At 35.6% G+C, this 22,842-nt stretch overlaps 1 protein-coding gene across 2 annotated transcripts in view; it reads left to right on the top strand.

The window, feature by feature from the left end:
- Nucleotides 1-22,842, top strand: part of LOC120089385 (nucleoporin (DUF3414)) — an 86,397-nt gene that overhangs the window by 38,217 nt on the left and 25,338 nt on the right. For both annotated transcript variants that reach the window (XM_039046836.2, XM_090305853.1), the window contains 5 exons: nt 54-131; nt 8,970-9,029; nt 9,146-9,303; nt 16,648-16,849; nt 21,943-22,059. In XM_039046836.2, coding sequence (XP_038902764.1) covers nt 54-131; nt 8,970-9,029; nt 9,146-9,303; nt 16,648-16,849; nt 21,943-22,059 — 615 coding nt within the window. The remainder of the gene's footprint in view (nt 1-53; nt 132-8,969; nt 9,030-9,145; nt 9,304-16,647; nt 16,850-21,942; nt 22,060-22,842) is intronic.

The raw sequence follows: 22,842 nt of genomic DNA, 5'->3' as shown, positions 1-22,842 counted from the left end.
TAATCTGTGTGTTGTTTAATACTTTGCTTTATATGTATTCATTTTTTTTGTAGGGACTTATTGTTGGCTATCGAAGTGTCTTGAGAACCTTTATTTCTGCATTTATTGCTTCTTATGAAATTAATCTTCAGGTACATGTTTTGTTTTTAATATGATGCTTGCATAGAAAGGTTGATGTTTTGTTATTAAAATTAAACTTTTATTTTTTAATCTAAAAAAAAAGAAAAAAAAAAAACTAGTACACTAGTCTATGCTAGTGGTAGGAAACAAAAAAAACCTAGTACACAAATCTACAGAAAACCTAGCATACAAACACAAAGGACAGAAAATCCTAGTACACAAATGTAAATTACAAAATTCTAGGCCCAACATACTTGACATTAATCCTGCATTCCTACTACATCGAAAAGAACCTTAAAAGCTGAAATAGAGAAAGGAAAGGTTGCTTGAGAACAAGTAGCAAGTAGAAAGGTTTCGAAGTCTATGCTGGTAGAAGGTTATTGGTGTAGATTCAAAATCTTGGAGAAAATCTTGAAGTAGAGTATTATTGATTAGAGAGAAATGTAGACAATGATCCCTTTAAATAGATCCAAAGGGAAAGGGTTGTTTCACACCTAACTACCTAACTAATTCTAATCCTAAAACCCCTTTAAATAGACTCAAAGGGGAAGGGTGTTTTCACACCTACACTAAAAAGAAAACAAGTTAAAATTGCAAATTAATATAAATGGAAATTACAAAATATTCCCAAAATGCTCCTACATTAATTCGACCCCCTGAGAATTAAACTCATCCTCGAGTTTATGATGAAAGTTGAAACTCATCAGGAGCATGGTAGGGAAAAATATCAGCAACGTTGAATGTGTTGCTAATGTTCATAGATGTAGATAGATTTATCCGGAAGGCATTTTCTCCAATTTTTTTTTAGTATTGTGAATGGGCCGAATTTTCTGTTGGTTAATTTGGAAGAACTTCCAGCTGGTAGTCTTGATTTTTTGATGTACTCCTTGACTAGATCTCCCGGTTGAAAAGTTTGTTTCCTTCGATGAACATCAACTTTGTCCTTATATCTTGTATTGGCAGCTGTTAGGTTTTTCACAATTTCTTCATGTATCCTTTGAATTCTTTCCACCATGTAATCTGCCTCTAGGTTGCTGTCAACAGAAGAAGGTAAATTAGTGAGGTCAAAAGTTTATCTAGGATGATGACTATAAACAATTTCAAAGGGATACTTCCATGTTGATCTATTTTGCCTATTGTTGTATGCAAATTCTGCATGTGGATGTGCAAGATCCCATTTTTTGGGTGGTTCTCCACAGATGCATCGAAGTAGACTTCCCAATGTTCTGTTTTTCACCTCAGTTTGACCATCTATTTGCGGATGGCTTGTTGAGCTGAACTTTAACTTCTTCCAAAGACTTTTCCAATAAAAAGAAAAAACCTCATGAATTTAACATTTCTGCTAGATACTATTGATTTGGGAATTCCATGTAAACGTACGATTTCTTTGAAAAAAAATTTGAGCAATATTTAAAGCATAGGAGGTTTTCTTGCGAGGGATAAAATGAGCCATCTTGCTAAATCTATCAACAATAATGAAAATAGAATCAAACCCTCTTTGTGTGCGTGGAAGACCGAGGATAAAGTCTATAGAGAGATCCTCCCAAATGTTTTGGGGAATTGGAAGTGGGGTATAGAATCCAGTATTTTGAGATTGGCCTTTTGTTGTTTGGCATACAAAGCATCGTTTTACAAAATTATTTACATCTTTTCTGAGTTATGGCCAAAAGAATTTTTCAGACAACATTATATAGGTCTTATCTCGACCGAAATGACCAACTAATCCACTAGAATGAGCTTCATGTATGATGGCTTCTCTTAGGACCCTTGAGGTATACATAACAAATTACCTTTAAAGAGATAATTGTCAAACAAATGATAATCATTAGGGGCAGAATGTGTATCACACTGCTGCCAAATTATATGAAAGTCAGGGTCTAGTTTATAGCAAGTGGGTAGGTGATCAAAAGCTGTGATGGTGCCCTGGAGAAGAGTTAGTAGAGATGACTTTCTACTTAAAGCATCAGCTACTTTATTGGTGCTATTTGAGGTATGTTTTATTACAAAATCAAATATTTGGATAAATGTTATCCATCTAGCATGCATCCTACTAATATTTTTTTGTGAGTGAAGAAACCTGAGGGAATAATGATTGGTTAGTAGAATGAATTCTTTACCTATAAGGTAGTGTTCCCAATATTGTAAGGCTTTTATTAAGGCGTATAATTCCTGTTCATAAGTGGTCCATTTTTGTCGAGGTTCACTTAGCATTGCTCCTATTCCAACACCACTAGCATCAACAACTTTGAAAGGCTTCCAAAAGTTTGGTAAAGCTAAAACATGGGGGTGGTTAACTTTATTTTAATTATGTTAAAGCTATCCTATGTTTCTTGATTCCAAGTAAACTTCCCCTTTCTTAGACAATCCGTTAATGGAGTTGCTAATGTGCTATAATCTTCTACGAATTTTCTATAAAATGAAGCTAACCCTAGAAATGATTGTACCTCCTTGACTGTGGATGGTATTGGGAGGATCGACTTAAATTCTTTTAGAGCTAATAAGAAAACCAAGGAAAGAAATTTTGTTAGTTAAGAAAGCACATTTCTTCCGATTAATGACTGATTGATGAGTGTCAAGATATAGAAGACATCCTGTAAGTGTGATAAGTGTTCCTCTGAGCTCTTGCTATAAATTAAGATGTCGTCAAAGTAAATAACGACAAACTTATTTAAGAATGGTAGGAATATTTGATTCATGAGTCTCATGAACGTGCTAGGTGCATTTGATAACCCAAATGGCATAACCAACCATTCAAAGAGGCCTTCGTTGGTTTTGTATGTAGTTTTCCATTCATCCCCTGTCCTAATTCGAATTTGGTGATAGCCACTATGGAGATCTATTTTGGAAAAGATTTGAGCACTTGCTAATTGGTCTAGGAGATCACCTATTCTAGGGATGAGAAATCTGTATTTGATAGTGATTTTATTTATAGCTCGACTATCAATACATGGGCGCCAATTACTATCCTTTTTTGGGGCTAATAGAGCAGGGACAGCATAGAGGCATAGCTTAGGTTGGATATGCTGTTTTTTGAGGTCTTCGATAATTTCATGAAGTGCTTGTACTCGGATGGGCTCATTTTGTAATGGGGAAGATGTGGAAGTGAGACTCCGGATATAAAATCAATGTAGTGTTGAATGTCCCTTAATGGAGGTAAGTTGAAGGTTCCAGATGTTATTCATGGTGGAATATTTCATCAAACACTTGTTACAAGCAGAATTGTCACTCATAATTCTTGCCAAATTCTCTATTTTGGTTGCAAAATGTGGTTTGTAGATGAAATCAATTTCATCTCATTCTCCTTTGGTTAATGTTTAGCTTGGTGGTTTTGTCTAGGAATTGAACTGTTATTGTTGAATTCTTGTGTTTATGCACCTAAGTCTTACTTTTTTGCCCTTAAGAAGTTACATCTTTTTCCTAGTGGTTGCAAGCTTTGAAGCCACAATTTAGAATTGATGAAAAGAGAAAACAAGAAACAAACACACAGTTTACGTAGAAAACCCTAGAATAGGGAAAAAAACCACTATTGAGATTTATATTTTATTATTGGTTTGATACATAAAGTACAAGGGAACAGACCAAATAAATAGACAATGGGAAGCCCTAGGTACACAAGAAATTACAAAAATGCCCCTAGTTGATAGGCTATTTTCGAAAAGAACTCGTGATTTGATCCTTGCACTTATGGCCTTATTGAGCCATTAGTATCAAAAGAATACAAAAAACCATAATCAGAGGTACCACTTATGTACTTGATGATTCATTTGGCACTCAGCAGATGATTAGCTTTTGGTTTTGCTTGATATCTTGTACACACTCCCACGACAAAGGCTATATCTGATAGCTGTAAGATACAAAAGACTTTTCTGTACAGACTTTCATTCACATCAACACCGTCAGAATCTCTGGGGCTTGTTTCTATCCATACAAGGCTTTTTGGAGTTTATAAACATGATCTAGACACATAGGATCCACAAATCCCTTGGGTTGCTCGACGTAGACCCTTTTAGTTAAGTACCCATTTAGGAAGGCACATTTGACATCCATCTGATAGAGTTTGAATTTCAGAAGACATGCAATACTCAAAAGAAGTCTAATAGCTTCCAGTCGAGCCATTGGTGCAAAAGTCTCATCAAAGTCAATACCCTCTACTTGAGAGTATCCTTGAGCAAACAATCTAATTTTGTTTTTTGTAACCACACCTTTCGCATCAGACTTGTTCTTGAAAATCCATTTGGTACCAATAACATTGGCAGGCTCAGGGCAAGGAACCAGAGTCCATCGAGACTTTCAACTTGCATGGGTCCCATAAGATCAACGTGTATTAGTTTAGGTACACGACTTGTAACAATTACAAGATCCGGTCTGTGAGACACCCTTATTTGCTTGCCTACTTGGACACTCTCCAATTCTTCCTCGACCACTAACATTTGGAATACCGATCACAACCTTTTTGTTAACAACCTATCGAATAGCCTTGATGCTTACATGACCCAACTGTTTATGCCATAAAGTAGTTTCATCATGCTTAGAAACAAAACATTGATGCTGAGAATCAGTAGGTGTCCATAAATAACAATTGTCAGAAGATCTCTTACCAGTCATGACAAAAAATTTAGCATTATCCATGACAACACACCCTTCTTTTGTAAAATTCACGTTCAGCCCTTGATCACATAACTGGTTAATACTAATCAAGTTTGCAGTCAGGCCTTCTACTAGCATTACATTCTCAAGCACTGACAAACCAGGATAGTTAGTGTTCTCTTTCTAATGATTTTCCCTGTTGCTCCATTACCAAATGTAACTTGTCCTGATCCTACTTTCCGAATATCAGTAACATAGTTTCTTTCTCCTGTCATATGTCGAGAAAAACCACTATTGAAGAATCGATCCTGTTTGGTTGAAGTTCTAAGGGATGTAAGTACAACATTACAGAGATTTTGATTGTTTTTTACTTTAAATTTGCTTCATTATAGGAGAATGAGATCTTCTACTATTGAAGTAACCAAATGACTGTGAGTTATGTTCAAAACTCCGGTAGCCATACAACTCGTAGTAGTAGGGTCTAATATAGCCTCTTTTTCCACATAAGTGATAGATCCACTACTCTTTGCTCGAATGATTCTTGCTTTGAAAGTGACTAGAAGTAGGACATTCTGGTTGAGCATTTTTTTCATGTTTCTTGCTCTCTAACAAACACAATTTTCTGTTTCCCTTTATCTGAACTTTGATGTCTATTGTGAGACCTGGAACCAGTAAAGCCAATACCACGAACATCTCTGGAAGACTTGCCTTCAGACAAGATTTGTTCTAAACAAATAGTTCTAAAATTTAACATTCTAATAGATTTGCTGATGGACTTTTTGTCTAATTTGACTTTATCGAGTTCACGTTTCAAATTTGACATAACTTCCATAAGGTGAGCATTATCAACAATAAGAGGCTCAATTCTTGCTTTCTGAACATTGAGAGCCTTAGCATACTCACACTTCTGCTTGTAAATTTCATGATAGGACATTGCAATAGATGAGTCATGGGAATCCTCATCAATCCTTATTGTAACAAATTCATCGATAGGCATTTTCTCCTTTGAACTATTTATGAAATGCAACTGACAAAGGCCTTGACATCTTCTTCTAGATCACTACAGTCATCAGACTCCTCGTCAGACAAGGACAAAACATAACTCTTGTTTTGCCTCTTCAGAAATGTCGGACATTCTGACTAATAGTACCTAACTCTTGTTTGGTCACTATTAGTCTTGTTTTGCCTTTACAGTCATCAGTCTTCACATTCACGACATCCAAACTGTTTATCTTTGTTCATACCATTACCATTTAGTTTGTCAGAATCATTCTTTGATCTTTGAGTTTGTTGTACATTTAATCCAGAGCTGTTCCCCGATTTGGCCATCCTTGGGGTGGAAACTAGATTTCCTCTCAAACTTCTTGGCATGCGAAAAAACTGTTTTGACAGTAAGGAGATTGGATCAGCAAGATTTTCTTCGGTCTTCTCTATTGATTCAGATGAGTGCTTTTCAATTGAGGATTGCAAAGTCATTCCCTTGTTCCTCTTCTTAGGTTTGTCACCAAGTGACATTTCAAAGGTAAGTAGAGATCCAAATAAATCATCAACCTTCATTACGGTGATATCCTGGGCTTCTTCTATTGCAGTGACTTTCATATCAAACTTCTTAGGTAACGATCTGAGAATTTTCCTGACAAGTTTGTCTTCAGAGATCTTTTCTCCCTTGGTAAATGATTCGTTTGCAATGTCAAGTAATCTGACATTGAATTCAGCAGTAGTTTCTTCTTCTTGCGATTTTTAGAGCTTCAAACTTTGTGGCCAACATGTGCAATCTAGATATGTTAACTTTGGATGTTCCTTCGTGAGCAACAAGAAGAATATCCCAGGCTTCTTTAGCAGAGACACACGTATTGATCATCAAAAGATATTTTTATCAACACCATGAATATGACATCTATGGCTTGTGAGTTTCTAAGAGAGGCTTCGTCCTCTTGAGGATGGGGTCCAACCAACAATAATGGACTTCCAGGACTTGTTGTCTAAGGATTTTAAAAAGGTTGATATCCTTGCTTTCCAGTATGCATGGTTTGTTTCGTCCAATACAGGAGGACGTGTAGTAGATCCTCCTTCCTTTAATCCTTTCATTTGAGAGGGCGGATCACAACACTGGAGATAATGGTGACCCGCTCTGATACTAATTGAAAATAAAAAAAGGAGTTGACTACTGCAAGATAACTATGTTAGCTACAATGTTATAACATTCTACACAACTATTACAAAAAATAATCAAGAGACAGATGAACACAAGAGATTGGTAACCCAGTTCGTTTAAACCATCTACGTGTGGGAGGTAGTGTACCTAGGAAAGATAACTTCACTAAGACCAATGATAAGCAGTTACAACGTAGTACTTATTTGTAATGATAACACAATTACAGTGACTCACGAACAACTTTATCACCCAACCGTGCATCTAGGCTTCCCTTAGGTTTAAGATTTCCTCTCACGGAAACTTAAGTTCCCTTTAAATAGTAGTATCAGTGAAGAATGTCTTAGGCTCCCCCTAAGATCGAGACTCCCTCTCTGTAAGACTTGAGCTCCCCTCAAGTCGTGAGACTCCTTCTCACTTGAATTGTATCTTTCCTTCTAGGAGCAAAGTTTCCTGTGCTGGAATGACACAAGCTCCTCTTAAGCTCTGAGAATCCCTTCTCAGATGAATCACGATACACAGAAAGTAAACAGATTGGAGTATGTCTCCAAGTGATGCAACTCTCTCCTTACATGATTGATACACTTTCAATGTTGCTCTCGTATAGATAGAATGACCAACTCGAACCAGAGATCTGAGCAACCCTAACTTCCATAACAGTCACATACTGGAAAGGAAAAGAATTGGCAAATAATGATGTAGAAAGAAAAACCCGATAAGGAAAGTATTTTGCAGAATTTGCATTTTCGTAGAACATCCCTTTGATAGAAAACCACAAATGCAGAGATAACTCAAGTAACATTTGTGATACTTAAAGAAATATTGCCAATCACATAATATCTAACACAAATGAACACTTAAACTCGAACAAGCCCGAAACAAAAAAAAAATGAAAAACTTGCAAAGGTCGAATTTAAAACTAATGAAGACCCACTAAGCATGATTGCTGAAAAATCAAGGCTATAGGAGGATAAAACAGCTGCTGCAGCAAACCAAATGTTGATAAGGGAAGAAATCCGAACTTTGAGCTTGATAGAACAAGAAACTGCTGCTGAGGAGTCTAAATACAACTTTGATGTCGAGCAAAAGAAATCCCATGACATGAAATCCCAAGCCAAGAAACTGCTGCTGAAGAAGGGCTTTTGTAATTTTTGACGAGTGTTGAGAGCTTGAGATTCATATCTCTGTCATTGAAATTTTAGGGCTATTAGCCACCGAATTAAATGCTGAAGATAAATCTACTCCATTAAAACTTGGGGAAAATGAAGGCTGAATTAACTGGTTCTTGTCCAGCGGGATAAAATTATTTTCCAATAAAACTTTAGAGTTTCCTTCTATCTCGGGAAGAGACAACTTTTGAAGAAAGTCTTTGGGAAAGTCCAAATTCCTCTTTGCCATGGAAAATTCTTTGATTTCTTTCCCACCACAAATTTGATAATATAGCTTCAACCCATTAACCCAAAGCAACCTAGCTTTGGAATTTATTAATTAGGGGCCAATAAGATGTTGAAAGGTGTTGCTTCTTTGGCTCTTACGTAAAGATAGATCTTTGAGGACAAGTCAGTTATTGTTAGATGATATGATATTAAATTTGCCTTCAACTATTAGGGGTCAACCAATGATTTAAGATGGTATCAAAGCAATTGGTCTTGGAGGTCCTCTGTTCAAATCCTTGCAACTTTATTTTCTCTCCAATTAAAATTTATTTCTACTTGTGTTGGGTCTTCGTCATATTTCATGGCCACAAGTGAGGGGGAGTATTAGCTGTTATGACACTAAATTTTCCTTTACTCATCAACTTAAGCTTTTGGATCAATCGTTAATTTAAGCGTTATAGAGAATTTCTTTTGGGCTAATATATAGTACATCGGTGTTGGTGTGCAAACCACAAGAACCTCCTCCTTCTTCTTCTTCCTTTTTTTTTGATGGGTTTCTCTTATCTCGGCCCTTAGGTTGCCCTTTTTTTGATCAATACAAGTTCTTGTTTCTTGTAAAATTAAATTGTAATAGACTTTGTTGAGTAAGGTTAAGAGTCCAATCTCTAAATGCTATATTACATCAATACACTTTTTTTTTTTAAAAAAAAAATCCGGCTTTATCTGTATTGCAGATGGAGGACACCACCTTCTGCTCAATTTTGGATATACTTTGCAATATATACCGTGGGGAGGTTTGGATGTATAATGATCAACGATTGTGATCATTCTGTAGTTTTTGCTTCTTGTTCTCGTTACATCATTTGCTGATTATTTTCTGTCTGTATTTTTTTGCTCATAAAAATTGCAGGAAGCACTTTGCATTCAGTTCTGGGACAGAGAGAGTTTCACTGATGGTCCTATTCGATGTCTACTTTATGACCTAGAAGGTGAATTCCCTTTCAGGCTTGTGGAATTTGTTCGTTTTTTATCATCTCTATGTGAAGGAGCTTGGCCAGCAAAATGCGTGTAAGCAGTGTCTCTATTCTCCAGTTCTTATTCGCCTTGACATTGGTGGAAAACACTGTACCTTTGAAATTTGTAATTCTGAATCTTTGGGTGCAATATCATGTTGAATTTTTGCATTCTCTTCTGAGTTGGAAAAATTGAAGTCAGGCATGTTGAATATGAAATTCTTAATTCCTTTCACGATGAAAAGTTTTTTTATTATTATTTATTAATTGGTTCACCCTGATTAGAACATCTTTGAGGAAAAATATGTCTTTCAGTTTCAGAGGAGGGCCCAAAAGCCTGGTGGGGGAGGAGGTTAGATAAATAAACTAGAAGAAGGTTATAGTCGTCAAATCGGCATTACTGGGTTTAGGGTTGGGGAGAATTTTTTATGCAATAATATCATACACCTGCAGAGGACTTACCTTCTCCATCACTTCTCCTTAACGAAGCTTTCTTATAATACCTTGATAAAGAGCTACCAAATCTCCCATCCTCAACCAAAGTGCTGGTCAATATTAAGGTAGCTTTATTATTAAATTTGAAAAGTGAAATACACAGAAGAATCTAATGAAGGCCGACAAAGTTTAGAAATGTTCCTCTTTGTTGTTGGTGCTTTAAAACGTTTGTTAAATGATATGATATTAAATTTGCCTTCACCTATATGTTTAAGCTTTTGGGTTAGGGTGATTTTAGATGGTCTGGGAAGTCATATGTTCAAACCCTTGCAATGTTATTTTCTCCCCATTTAATATTGATTTCCACCTGTTGCGTCTTCTCCATATTTTAAACCCTCCAAGTGAGGGGGAATGTTAGATGATACGATATTAAATTTTCCTTCACCCACAAGCTTAAGCTTTTGGATTAATTGGTGATTTAAGAACATTTAATATTTTTTTTTAGATGAGAAATATTTTATTGAATGAATGAAAGCAAATAAGAAACACTAAAATGCTTAAAAGGGTGTCTAGTTTACACCAATTGAAAGCTGTAGACAACCAAATCTATGAAACTATGAAAAACTGAAAAAGAAAGACAGTTATTGCACTTGCTCCATAAAGTCCAAAAGAAAACTCATACTATAGCCAATTAGACCATTTTCTTTGTACCAAGAAAAGGATGTCCCACCAGAAGAGATGCAAGGATTATCAAAAATATTATTTGGACGAGCGAACTACCAAAGGCTTCCAAAACGATATGCTAGATGCAAGAAGCAAAAGAGCAGTGAAAAAAAGATGGGCAAATGATTTAAAATGGCTTTGACACATCAGGATGGAGATGTAGACATATATGGCATACACTGTTGAAGATGATTGGCAGTATTAATTGCACCAAGAGTAAGCTCCCATAATTTTTTTTTAAAAATTTTCTTAGGGAAATGGTCCATCGAAATGGCAGAATATAAGTCTTTCACAAGAGGTTTAACCTTATGCACCAAATCATGCATAAGAGATTTCACCAAAAACATAGAACAAGGTCCAATAGTACTTGGCACAACAAGCTGTCTCCACAAAGCATCCTGTTCGTGCAGAAATTGCTAAATCCATTTGGCCAAAAGAGGCCAATGTTTGAATTACAAAGAAACAAGATATGCTCCAAAAATTAAAACGAAAAGCGAGGGATCAACATGGGCACACAGATATCTCAACTAGGTTGACACACCCATAGCACCTTCACCATATCCCAATAATGAGACGTTCTAATACTCAAATTACAACGGAAACAACAAATGGAAATGGAAACGATAGAGTTTCGACCACAAAAGTTGCCAACACCAGGACTACCCATCAATTTTGGCGTCGAGTAGTTTCCCAATTGACATTATGCATGCTATCATCACCACCAGTGCCCTCTCAAAAGAAATCACGAATCAATTTCTCCGATCTCTTAATAATTTTTGTAGGAGAATAGAAGAGAGATTCTATTGCAGGGCCAGAAAGATTAATCCCAAAAAGCTCACTCATCGAGAAATTAATAGATAAAACAGGGTCTTCTAAAAAAATGAATAACCTCAAAAAGATGTTGTAAAGTAGTACGGTCAACAGTAGAATAGAGCAAAGTATCGTTAGCAAACTGTAAATGGCTCGAGGATAAAAGACGAGTAACCAATAGAGTGAGACTCAATAAGACCCTTTGATAAGCTACGGTCCATAAGATGGCTTAGGCAATCAGCAACCAAGATAAATAAAAAAGGAGTGAGACAATCTCCCTGTCTAATGCCTCAAAAAGGAAAAATCTTACCTTGAGACTCACCATTAATAATAATTGAGAAATTTGTATAGAGATACAACCATGCATCCGCAATCTCCAAGTGGATCCAGAACCCTTGGCCTGAAAAACAACATCCAGAAATCCAGTCAAAGCTTTTTCAATGTCCAGCTTAAGAACCACTCATTTCCCATTTTGAGATCAATCATCAATCAATTCATTAGCCATAGAGAGAGGCATCTAGAATCTGCCTATTTTCAATGAAAGCAAGTTGATTAGGAGCAATGGTGTATGGAAGGATCATCTTTAGACAAATGGACAAAACATGGGCAATTATCTTATAAGCACATGGGATCAGGCTAATAGGACGGTAGTCGGAGATTGACTTGGAATCAATTTTCTTTGGGATTAGACAAATATTAGTCTCATTCAAGAAAGCATTGATAATCCCAACATCTGAAAAATCATGGATCATATTCATAATGTCTGCTTCAAAGTAGGCCAGAAAACTTAAATAAAATCTGCAGCAAAACCATAAGGACCAGGAGATTTACACGCAGCTAAAGAGGAAGCAACCTTGAAAACCTCCTTAGACAACGGTTGTCAAGATCTGCTGCATGGTCGCTACTAATGGGGCTCCAATTGATATTAGTCGGGAGGAACCGAGGACAACATTTCAGAAATCACAAAATTTAGTTTCAATAGTACCTCTCGTCAAAAGGCTTTTACCATCCCGAGAAAGGATTTCAGTGATGAAAAAAAAAAAACGATGAAAAAATTGAGTGTTTTCATCCCCCTCGAGGAGCCCTTTAAGCTTACATCGTTCCCTCCAATAAATGTGTTCTTGTGCTGTCAAACATTCAATTTGTTCTTTAAGCGAACAATGAGAAGAAAGTTTGATGTAGATTATGAATCTTGGAGAATTCTTGAAGGAAAAGTACTATTTATTTAGTTTTTTTTCCATACATGATGGGGATTATTCCTATTTATAAATTTTTAATACAAGTGGGTTAAAAAGGGTATTAACCTAGACTATTACCTAATTAACCCCATTCTTCTTACATCAGACTTAGGTCTTGTAATTGAGAGGTTTTTTGGAGATGTCAAAATCAAAAAGAAAAAAATCATTAATAGAGTTGAGGAGATTGATTTGAAGGAAATGGAGGGTCGTCTGGATCCTGCTTTGAAAGAGGAGAGAGATTCTCTGAGAGAGGAGTATGCTGATATGATTAGGAAGGAGAATATTAGTTGGAGCCAAAAGATGAAAGGGAATTAGGTTAGGGATTATAATTCTGCATTTTTCCATAGGGTGGCTAGTGGGAGGAGGAATAAGAATTGTGTAGATTCTTTGGTTAAGGGCAATGGGAAGTGAACAAGTTGTGACAAGGATATTGAGGAGGTGGTTCTATCGGTGTTCTCTGACCTCTATAGTCCTGTTGTCATTCCAAAATTGTTTATTCAAAGGATTGATTGGTTTCCTATTTTGCAGAAGGAGAGAGAGGAGCTGGTGGTTCCGTTCTCTTTAGATGAAATTAGGAAAGCAATTCTTGGGAGTGATGGGAATAAATCCCTGGGTCCAGATAGTTTCTCCATGGCTTTTTTCCAAGATAATTGGAATCTTTTAAAGGGGGGAGTTGGAAAATGCTTTTAAAGAATTCTTTGAAAGAGGTATTTTGAACGTTCCATTTTGGAAACTTTTATGTGCCTTATTTCCTAAAAGGAGCGTGTAGAGAGAGTTAAGGATTTCGGACATATTAGTCTTATCACCGGTGTTTATAAGATCTTTCCTAAGGTCTTGCTAAGGTCTTTGCTAATTTTTAGATGATATAATTAAATTCGTGTCCACCCATAAGCTTAAGCTTTTCGGTTTATTGGTGAGTTAAGATGGGATCAAAGCAGATGGTCTAGGGAGGTCTAGTGTTCAAGCTCTTGCAATGTTATTTCCTCCCCATTTAAAATTGATTTCCACTTGTTTGGCATTCTTCATATTTCAAGCCCACAGGTGAGAGGAAGTGTTAGATGATATTATTAAATTCGCCTCTACCCGTTAGCTTAAGCTTCTGGGTTAGTTGGTGATCTAAGACTAATCTTTTGAGGTATAAGGAACTTTTGTACTTGGGAGACAGACTCTTGATCAGGCCCTTAATGCCTTTGGAAAATTAGAATCTTTGGAAAATTTAGAAATAGATAAAAGATTATAGGCTAATTTTGGAACATGTAAGACCGATTGGAGAGAAATATTTTCAGTCAATTTAATAGTTCATTTTCCTGCAACAGAATAAAAACTACCGTTGGCAATTCTAATTTTCTCATTGCAATATAATGGAGAGTACAAATTAAAAGAAGACGAAGAACTAGTCATGTGATTTGAAGCTCCGGAATCAATAATCCATAGAGATGAGTTACTACACGAGAATGTCTTGGGACCTATGTGAGTCAAAGAAACACATGAATTACTAGATGAAAAATTGATAGTTGACAATTATAGGATTTGATGAATTTGCTCTTGTAACATGGTAAAAGATTTAGCAAATAGTAGAAATCCACCCAAAAAAGGAAGAGTTTTTATACCAAATCCAAGAGAAGCAACCCAAACCAAATGAACCAGATTTTAAATAAACCAGTACACCAAGCTAGGCCAAATGCTAAACCAAGCCAGACCAATTGTTGGAAGAGGAACAGGTTGGTGCACTGGGCGGCATCCGGCACGACTTCAAATCTGGCGGCTAGGCACTAGCGGCAGCGCGAGTTCTGGCAATAGTGGCTGGCACCGACTGTTTGAAGAAGAAAAACTAGGTGTTGCGTGAAGGCGACGACCGCTTGAAGAAAACCACGAACGAGCGCAAAGGTCTGCAATTTATTATTATTTTTTTAATTAAGATTGTCGATGGCCGACGGTTGAGGCGAGCGTCAGTCGGAACCCACGAACAAGCACGACTGCTAGCTAGCCGGTGTCTCTGATACCATGTAGAAATTGGAGGAATAGAACTATTAATCTCCTTTTTCTCTTATTTAATATGTGCAGATTAGGTTTTTTTGTATAGAAGAAAGACCTTTTACAAATATGGAAAGAATAAAAACAATAAAGGAAAAAATATTCATATACAAATATAGAAATTCCAACACTCCATATAAGATATTAACCTGAAGTGGAGTGCTTTCATCCACTCGGACAGCTAGGAGATTGAAGCCACTAGTATCTGTTTCTTCGATCTTTTGCTTTACTTTATTTTGTGTTTTTGGTGAAGTTGTAGGGGCTGAATATTGGATTTGTAGTTTCGGAGAGTTTTTTGTTCTATTATTGTATTGATCTCTTCCAAGAGCTCTTGTAAGTTCTATTTTCCCATGTAATTGTTTGAGTCAAGGTTGGCTGGGATGCTCCTTGAGCTTAGTGGATTTGCACTAGTTTCTTTTTGAATATGATGAAGGCACTAAGGGGATGTCAACCTAGTTGAGATGCCTTGGTGCGCCTACTAATCCTCAGCTATTCTTACATATAACATTGTAAATTGAGTATTAATCTCATTTTATTTTCTTAATGAAAAGGCTGGTTTCTTGTTAAAAAAAAGAAAAAAAAAAGAAAAATCTTATCTTTGGAAGTTTCTTTGTCAACACATCAATAATTTGCTCTGAATCGCTCCCGCGTCAATTTTTTCCTTTGTAAAACGTTTATCAACCTCAATATGTTTTAACTTATCATGAAGAGGTTGTGAAAATGTTTTGTAAGTGTATATTTTGTCGACTCCCATTCATAATTTTAGAACTCAAGGACACAGTTATACAACATATAGAACAGATCTTGTTCAAGTAAGGTCATGACTCCTATTCATAACTATTGTTATAATTCTATAGTTAGGATTTTCCATTCTTGTAAATATTTTGTGATATTTTCCTTTTCTATGCTTTGTACACTTGTATATATTCATATCTTTGATGAATGAGTAGAGTATTCTGATTCTTTCTCAAACCTAAGAGTTTTACAACTATCAAACAGATCTAAGTTTTGCCAAATCCTTGTCTGCTTGTAAAAATATTTTGTAGTTGTTCAATTCAAAGCACAATTTCGAGGTAAGATCAAACTCTCTGATACCACTGAGTGAGACGTGTAAGAGACAAATTCCAAAGAAGTTCAAAAGCGATTTTTATTAATGATGGCAGGCCCTTTAAATAGGTAAAGGGGTTGTAACAGAACTTTGGCCAGCTGGAATAACTAACTAAAAATATGACAACTTAATTAGACAAACAAGAATTAAAGGACCTAGTCCACTAAGGCAAAACTGAAATTAAAATGATTAAGGAACATTTGAATGAACCCAAGAACTAACAAGAATGGTCATGATTCTCAAGAATAGATGTCCTAGATAAGCGTGTTTGACAATCAGAGCTCTGATAAGCGGTATAACTGTCCGATGAAGGGCGAAGTTGCGAGCAAACAGGTCACGTGGTCAGACATGTCTAAAATGGCTTGTCAACGTACGACGATGCGATGGAGATATGTTGTTGCAGCTAGGGTAGGTTTTATGTTTTCTGCTCGGATACCTTCTAAAAATAATATTTTAATGAATAATAGCTATTTTTCTTACCTTACATAATTACAAGAGTCTTACTTAAAATAAAATAGACCTAAAAAAGAAAGGGAAAAAATCTTTTCATAATAATCACATTCTAATTATTGAAAATATAATAACACACATTAAGGGATAAATCAGCAGAGTTTTATGTGGATTTTTAAGGAGAATCAGGTTCTTCTTTTGATTATTTTGCTGGTATGTTGTGTGAAATTTGAAACCAAGAGATACAGGAGGAGTTTTAGAGGAGTGGAAATCTCTTTGGGAGATTTGAACCGTTCAGGTGTTTGTGATCATTACCCAGTTTTGGTCTTATCCTGTGTCTGTTATTGTTAACAGCTTCAGCTATTCGTTGTAATGCTTTTGACTTTGTTTTACTTTTTTCTTTTTGGCCTGATTTTTTATTGCCTGCTAGTATCCACCTTACATTTCATTTCCTTTATGAGTGTATGGTTTCTTTATATCTGCTAGTACTATATTTATTTATGTTCTATTATCTCGTCACCTCTCCTTTGTTATTTTAGATTTAGTCTTACTCAATTGCCTTGCAGTTGTTACCATCTTATGTTTTGATTACTTTTAATAGGTTTGACTTTCTAGATAAGTCTGTGGGCATATCATCCTTGTTTGAGATCAATAGCAGTACCTCGGTGGATAGTATCCCAGAGATTGTGGAAACTCAACAGCCATTACTTGTTCCTGGAATGGAAGGGCTGTTGATTCCCTGTAAAACCCGTGGACATGTTTTGAAAGTGGTCGGTGGAAATACTGTTCTTGTACGTTGGGAGGTAAATGAATGAATTAATATTATTCTTCTATTTGAACTGGTTACTGCTTTGGTGCTTTTGGTCTTTATTGCCAACAAAAATTTCACAGCTGTAGTAATATTAAAATGGCTATTTCAATATTCTTAGAGTAAATAATCAAAAAGACTTTAGAGTGGGGGGAGTCAGTTTTGGGTGTATTCCCTTAAATACAATTCGGTTAAAAAGTTTTCAAATAATGATTGAAGCCATAGGAATATTTGGACCTGGCTTTATACCTCCTTATCATGAGGCTAGAGTGACATGCTTGAAAAAGGAAGTAAAACATACAAAAAATTTAATGAGTTACCATGAGGTTGAATGGAAAAGAAATGGTTACTCTTTGATGTCTGATGGGTGGACTAATAGAAGAGATAGAACCCTGATAAATTTTTAGTGCATTATGCTGTTGTGACATTGTTTTTGTAATAGATTGATGCATCTTCAAACTAGAGAAAAAGTATTTGAACTCTTGGATAGCATGGTGGAAAAGATAGGAGGAGAGAATATTGTCCATGTTGTGACTGATAATGTTTCAAACTATGTCCTAGCTGGCAAATATTTGGAAGTAAAACAACCACATTTATATTGGATACCATATTTAGATTTGATATTAGAGGACATTGGGAAGATAGATCAGATCAAAAGATGTCTTAAAAGGGTTGTAGCATTAAGTGGTTTTATTTATAATCACTTGTGCATACTTAACATGATGAGAGAGTTCACCAATCAACATGAATTGGTGAGACCGGTGGTTATACGTTTTGCAACATCGTTTTTTATCTTAGCAAGTATCCACAGGAATAAAGCGAACTAGAGAAAGATGTTTATTTCTGAGAAATGGACGACTTCCAAATGGGCAAAAGATCAAAACAAGCAGCCGACATCGTTTTGATGCCATCCTTTTGGAACTCAGTGGTCTACACTTTAAAGGCATCTGGACCCTTAGACTTGTCGATGATGATAAACCTACAATAGGATATATCTATGAGGCCATGGATAGGGTAAAAGTGTCCATTAAGAGTGGGTTTAATGATAAAGAGATGAAGTACAAGCCAATTTGAGAGATCATTGATAGAAGATGAGATTGTCAACTTCATCAACCATTACATGTTTTTGGATATTATTTGAATCCATCACTTTTCTATGAACACAAGGATAGAATTACTCAAGATGTTGAAGTCATGAGTGGTCTACTTAAAGTTGTGCAAAGATTCATACCATCTACTAGTGATCAAAATCAATGCACAGTGGAATCGGAGTTATATTCCGAATCTAAAGGCATGTTTAGCATTGACTTAGCAATCAATACGGGGAAGGTAAGGACATTCCCTACTACATTAATAGTGTATATTAGCAATATTTCAAAAAGTGGTCAGGGCGTAAGCCTTGAGTCACGTCTTGAAGTGTGGCGGCAGTATGATGCCTTAAGGCTTATGCCTTGAAGGTATCTAAAGAGGCAGAGGCGTAAGCCTTTGTGTGAATGCCTTTGAGGTGTTAATGCGTATACCTTGTTTATAATGTTGGTGGGCCATGGACCCACGTGGTGGATCATGCTGAAGCAAATTAACTTGGAGTGGTGCCAGCGATCTGCATGTCTTCTAATTCAATTTGGTTGTGGGCCACCACTGTGGGGCCAACAGTACATATAAAATTCATTGAAAATTAGAAGTTGAATCAGTTGAATAAAGTCAGAAGGCTCTGTGTTATTTTATAAAGTTGATTATAAGTGGCTGCCTGCAATCTGCATTAGCCATGGAAAAAAGTTGCAAGTGAAACTGTAAAATTTTTTAGCAGCACAGCAAGTGGTAAGCTTTATTATTGTTTTTCCTTTCTTTGCTCTTTGTTTTTCTTTTTCTTTTTAATTTTTTTTTCATAGTGTATTTACCATTCTTTTCTACTTCAATTTTTTTTCATTTTATTTTTTTTATCAAATTTCTATTATTGTATCTTTTTTTTCATTTGTTTCTCTTTTTTTTTTTTTTTTTCTCTTTTCTTTTCTTTTCTTTATAGTTATTTGTTCAATTTCCTTGCTTTCTTTTTCTATTTTCTCCAATGATATTGGATGAAGAGGAATGAGTATATATTCAAAGTGACAATGAAAATGAAGATGAAACTATTTGATATGATGATGACTTTGTGGAAGATTCTAGTAGTAACGGTGATAATGATGTTGGGGATGAGCTTTAGATTTTCAGTAACAAAATATTGGTGGAATATTGAGACTTTTTTTTTTTTTTTTTTTTTTTTTTTTTTTTTTTATGTTATGTTAAAAATATATGAGGTTTTATGTTTTATGATTTAAATATGTTTTCTTAATTTAAAATGAGACATATGCCCCATATCGCCTTGAGGCTTAGGCCTCTACCCGCCTCGCCTCTCTATGAGAAAACGCCTCAAGGATGCCTTTAGCCTTTTGAAATATTGTATATAAGTATGCTATTTCTAAATCATGTCAAATGTGTGAACAACATCATGGTGGGTTCTTTATGGTGGTTATACTCCAATTTTGCAAAAGTTAGCCATGAGAGTCCTTAATCTGATGTGCAGCGCTTTTGAGTGTGAGCGCAATTGGAGTGTTTTCGAACATGTAAGTGATTATTTTGTTTTCGACATTCTTAATTTAAGATTTAAAATAAACTTCTAACTCCATATTGGTTAATAATTTGTAGATTCATATGAAAAAGAGAAACAAGTTAGAGCAGAAATGCTTAAATGATCTCATTTATATAAAGTATAATCAAACACTTAGTGCGTTTTGATTTAAAGGATCAACTTGCTCCAATCTCCTTAGATCATATAGACGAGAATAATGAATGGCTGGTCGGAACATTGGATGAAGAAAATCATGAAGATGAAGTTGACAATGAGCTAGTTTTTGATGACGACGATCTCACATGGGGAGATGTAGCTCGTGCTAGTGGCGTTAGAGAACCCATCACGTACACTAGATCGAAAGGAAAGTCAACTGCCTCTGCCTCCACTTCTAGAGTTCAAAAGCAAACACCAACTATACAAGTGGTTAGTGATGAAAATGAGGACAACGATGAAGAGGAAATAGACATTGAGAACAATATCCAAGGAAGAGCAATGGATGGAACCATATATTTAGATGGGAAGGATGTTGAGTTTGACATTTGATCATGTTTTAAACTTTTACTTTAGAGTTTTGATTTTTATTGATTAGATTACTATTATTGATCTTTGAGGTTTTGACATTTGTATATAAACTTATGTTCTACTTCTACATATATTATTTATTTATTTATTCGTTGTGCCTTGCTTCGTTGGGGCGTTGCCTTTTTGTTGCCTCTCCCCTTGAGGTGATCAAAGGACTTGTCGCCTTGAGGGGTGCCTTGTGCTTTGAAAACACTTGGCTTGACGTCTTCTTGGTGCCCTATCCGAAATTTGTTATAACTCCCATCTTCTTCGGATAATTAACAGTGATGTTGAGGCGACCCCAGGCGTGCACCTCAGGTGAGAGGCGATGCAACTTGGGATCTTCTCGCCTCTGTGCAAGTCAAGGCGAGCACCTTCAATCATGTGCTCGCCTACTTGCGCCTTTTACCATTAACAAAGGCGTTCGCCTGGATTGTAAATGAGCCAAAATGTGATTTCTTTTTCTAAATCAAAATTATTTTCATAAAGTGAAAAGAAACAGAAATGAGATCGAAAGGATTCACTAACCTCTCATGGAGCCCAAAGGGCAAAGAACTTGTCAAACCAGTTTCTAAGAACTAAGAACTAAGATTTAAGGAAGAAGGGTAGATGGGATGCCACATGCATGCATGATAGAAGTTGACTTGGAAACAAAAGAAAGAAAAGGAAATTTGGAAAGGTGCATGACTAAGTTTGAAGACTGAAGTGAATACACAGAAACCGAAAGAAAGAAAAGGAAAACTTGAAAGGTTGGATTACAGATTGCGAAGGGACATAAAGTTTCAAAATGGGAATTTAGAAGGTCAAACGTAAATAAATTTTAACCAATTACTTCAATAGAAATGGGTGGGTGCGAGTGGTGTTTTAATCTTGTTACAGTTCCACAAAATAATTTATTGTCTTTGAGAAAAGGTGGGAACACTCCACGAAGAAGGAAGCCTTGGAGAAGGAAATTCAATTAATACTCTGACTTATTTTTAATACTTATTTAGCTATTCTAATGTTTTATTCATGTTAATACTTAATAGCAATAATTGATTATTTTTTGTGTTAAGTTCTTGGTCATATATTCCATTTTATATATTTTAAGACTTGACATTTGAATGTTTTAACTTTATATATATATATATACACACACTCATTGTGCCTCACTTCACTCAGGCCTCAGGCCTCGCCTTTTTGATGCCTCTCTTCTTGAGGCGATCAAAGGGCTTGTCGCCTTGATTTGCACCTTGTGCTTTGAAAACACTATATAATTTAGAATTTTGATCCATAAGTCCTAGCATTTGGGTTTCGGGTTGGTGCTGAAAAAGGATATTTTGAGGTCTTCTTTCTTGAGGAATCACCGAATCTTGGTTGTTGAGATTTAAAGAAAAATTGGTTTTAAATCTTGGTTTTTAGATGTAAAAGTCAGTGGTTGTTGAGTATCGGTGAAGAAAGAGAAAGGAAACATATGGGAGGTTTTAAACTTTTTGAGTATGAGTGAGTAGGTGATCAGTGCATTTTGATGATGGAAAAGTCAGTGGGTGAGTGCTAAAAACCCTTAGATTTGAAGGATGGATCGGACCTTAATTGGTGGACAAACTATTGTTTTTTTAATTAAAAAAGTTTAGTAGTCGCATGTCCTAGAATGTCCTTCACATGTTCCAACTTGTTGGAAAATAGGAAAATAATAATAAAATATTAAGACACTATTTTGTGTGTTGATGTCCGACACCAACACTTGGTCATTTTAGGAATGTCGGTGCTTTATAGGTTTGAAGTAACGGAAGTCTTGAATGAGATATTTTATTTTATCCCAAATATATTGCTTCAAGAAAAAAAATTAATATTTACATCTTTCTATTCAAATTTATCAAATTCTGTTATCATTTTCATATTGCTTTTTTTATTTTTTGAAATACATAATTGTTTTGCAGTATAAACTACCAGGGATGCTCATGTTGCTCATGCGTTTGGCCCAAGGAATGTATTTGAATAACAATGAACAAGTTGTTATACTTGACTTGTTGAGTCGAATGGTTTCCTTTAATACGGTATTCTTTTTTACTCTTTTTATGTTGCTTGGTTATTGTAAACTTTTTCAACTCTTACTATCATTCATTGGATCTTAACGTTTCTGTATTTTATTCTTGGAGTCTCCTCTGCAGACTGTTTTTTTCCATTCATGTGAAGTGATGCATATTGCCATCTGTATAAGTAGGCTGTATTTTTGGAATATGATCGTTTAAGGGCCTCATGTTTAAGGGCCTCATGTTTAAGGGCCCTTTATCTTGGTGCTCTTTCAAGGTCTTTTGATGAGTTTTCTTGAGAAGATACATGTCTCAATTGGAATGCTTTTATTGTTGTTTTGTTGTTACATTTTCTTTTTTATTCACTCCCTTGTGGAGTTTGTATCTTTGTCCAGTAGTCTCTTTTTATTTCTTCAATATAAAGTTCATATCTTGTTAGAAAAAGAAATAAAGAGAAAAGATAGTTTGTTGCACATCAAGGATCTTTGACTTTAGACATAGTAACAAGTTATATGGGCTATGTATTTCTTGAGAACTTTAGCATATGCATCTGCGATCTTCCTGGAAGCATTAGCTTCCTAGCAAAGAATCACTTCCTTTTGAAGTCTTCCGAATTCTAAATCTATTTCTTTGGGTTGAGAATTTTAGTCCTTCATTTTGTAATTATATATCGCCAATGGAATAAATAATGTCTCTTTAAACAAACTTTCATCGAAATAAAGGACAGAATATGAAAAGAAAGTGAAGAGGCATACTAAAAGGCTGACCACTAAAAAGAGCCCAGAACTAACTAAACAAAAAAGCATC

This window comes from Benincasa hispida, chromosome 10 (genome assembly GCF_027475165.1).
Source record: "Benincasa hispida cultivar pf3 chromosome 10, pf3_genome.v1.1, whole genome shotgun sequence".
NCBI classification, from domain to species: Eukaryota; Viridiplantae; Streptophyta; class Magnoliopsida; order Cucurbitales; family Cucurbitaceae; genus Benincasa; species Benincasa hispida.
This window is presented reverse-complemented; position numbering and strand designations above follow the sequence as displayed.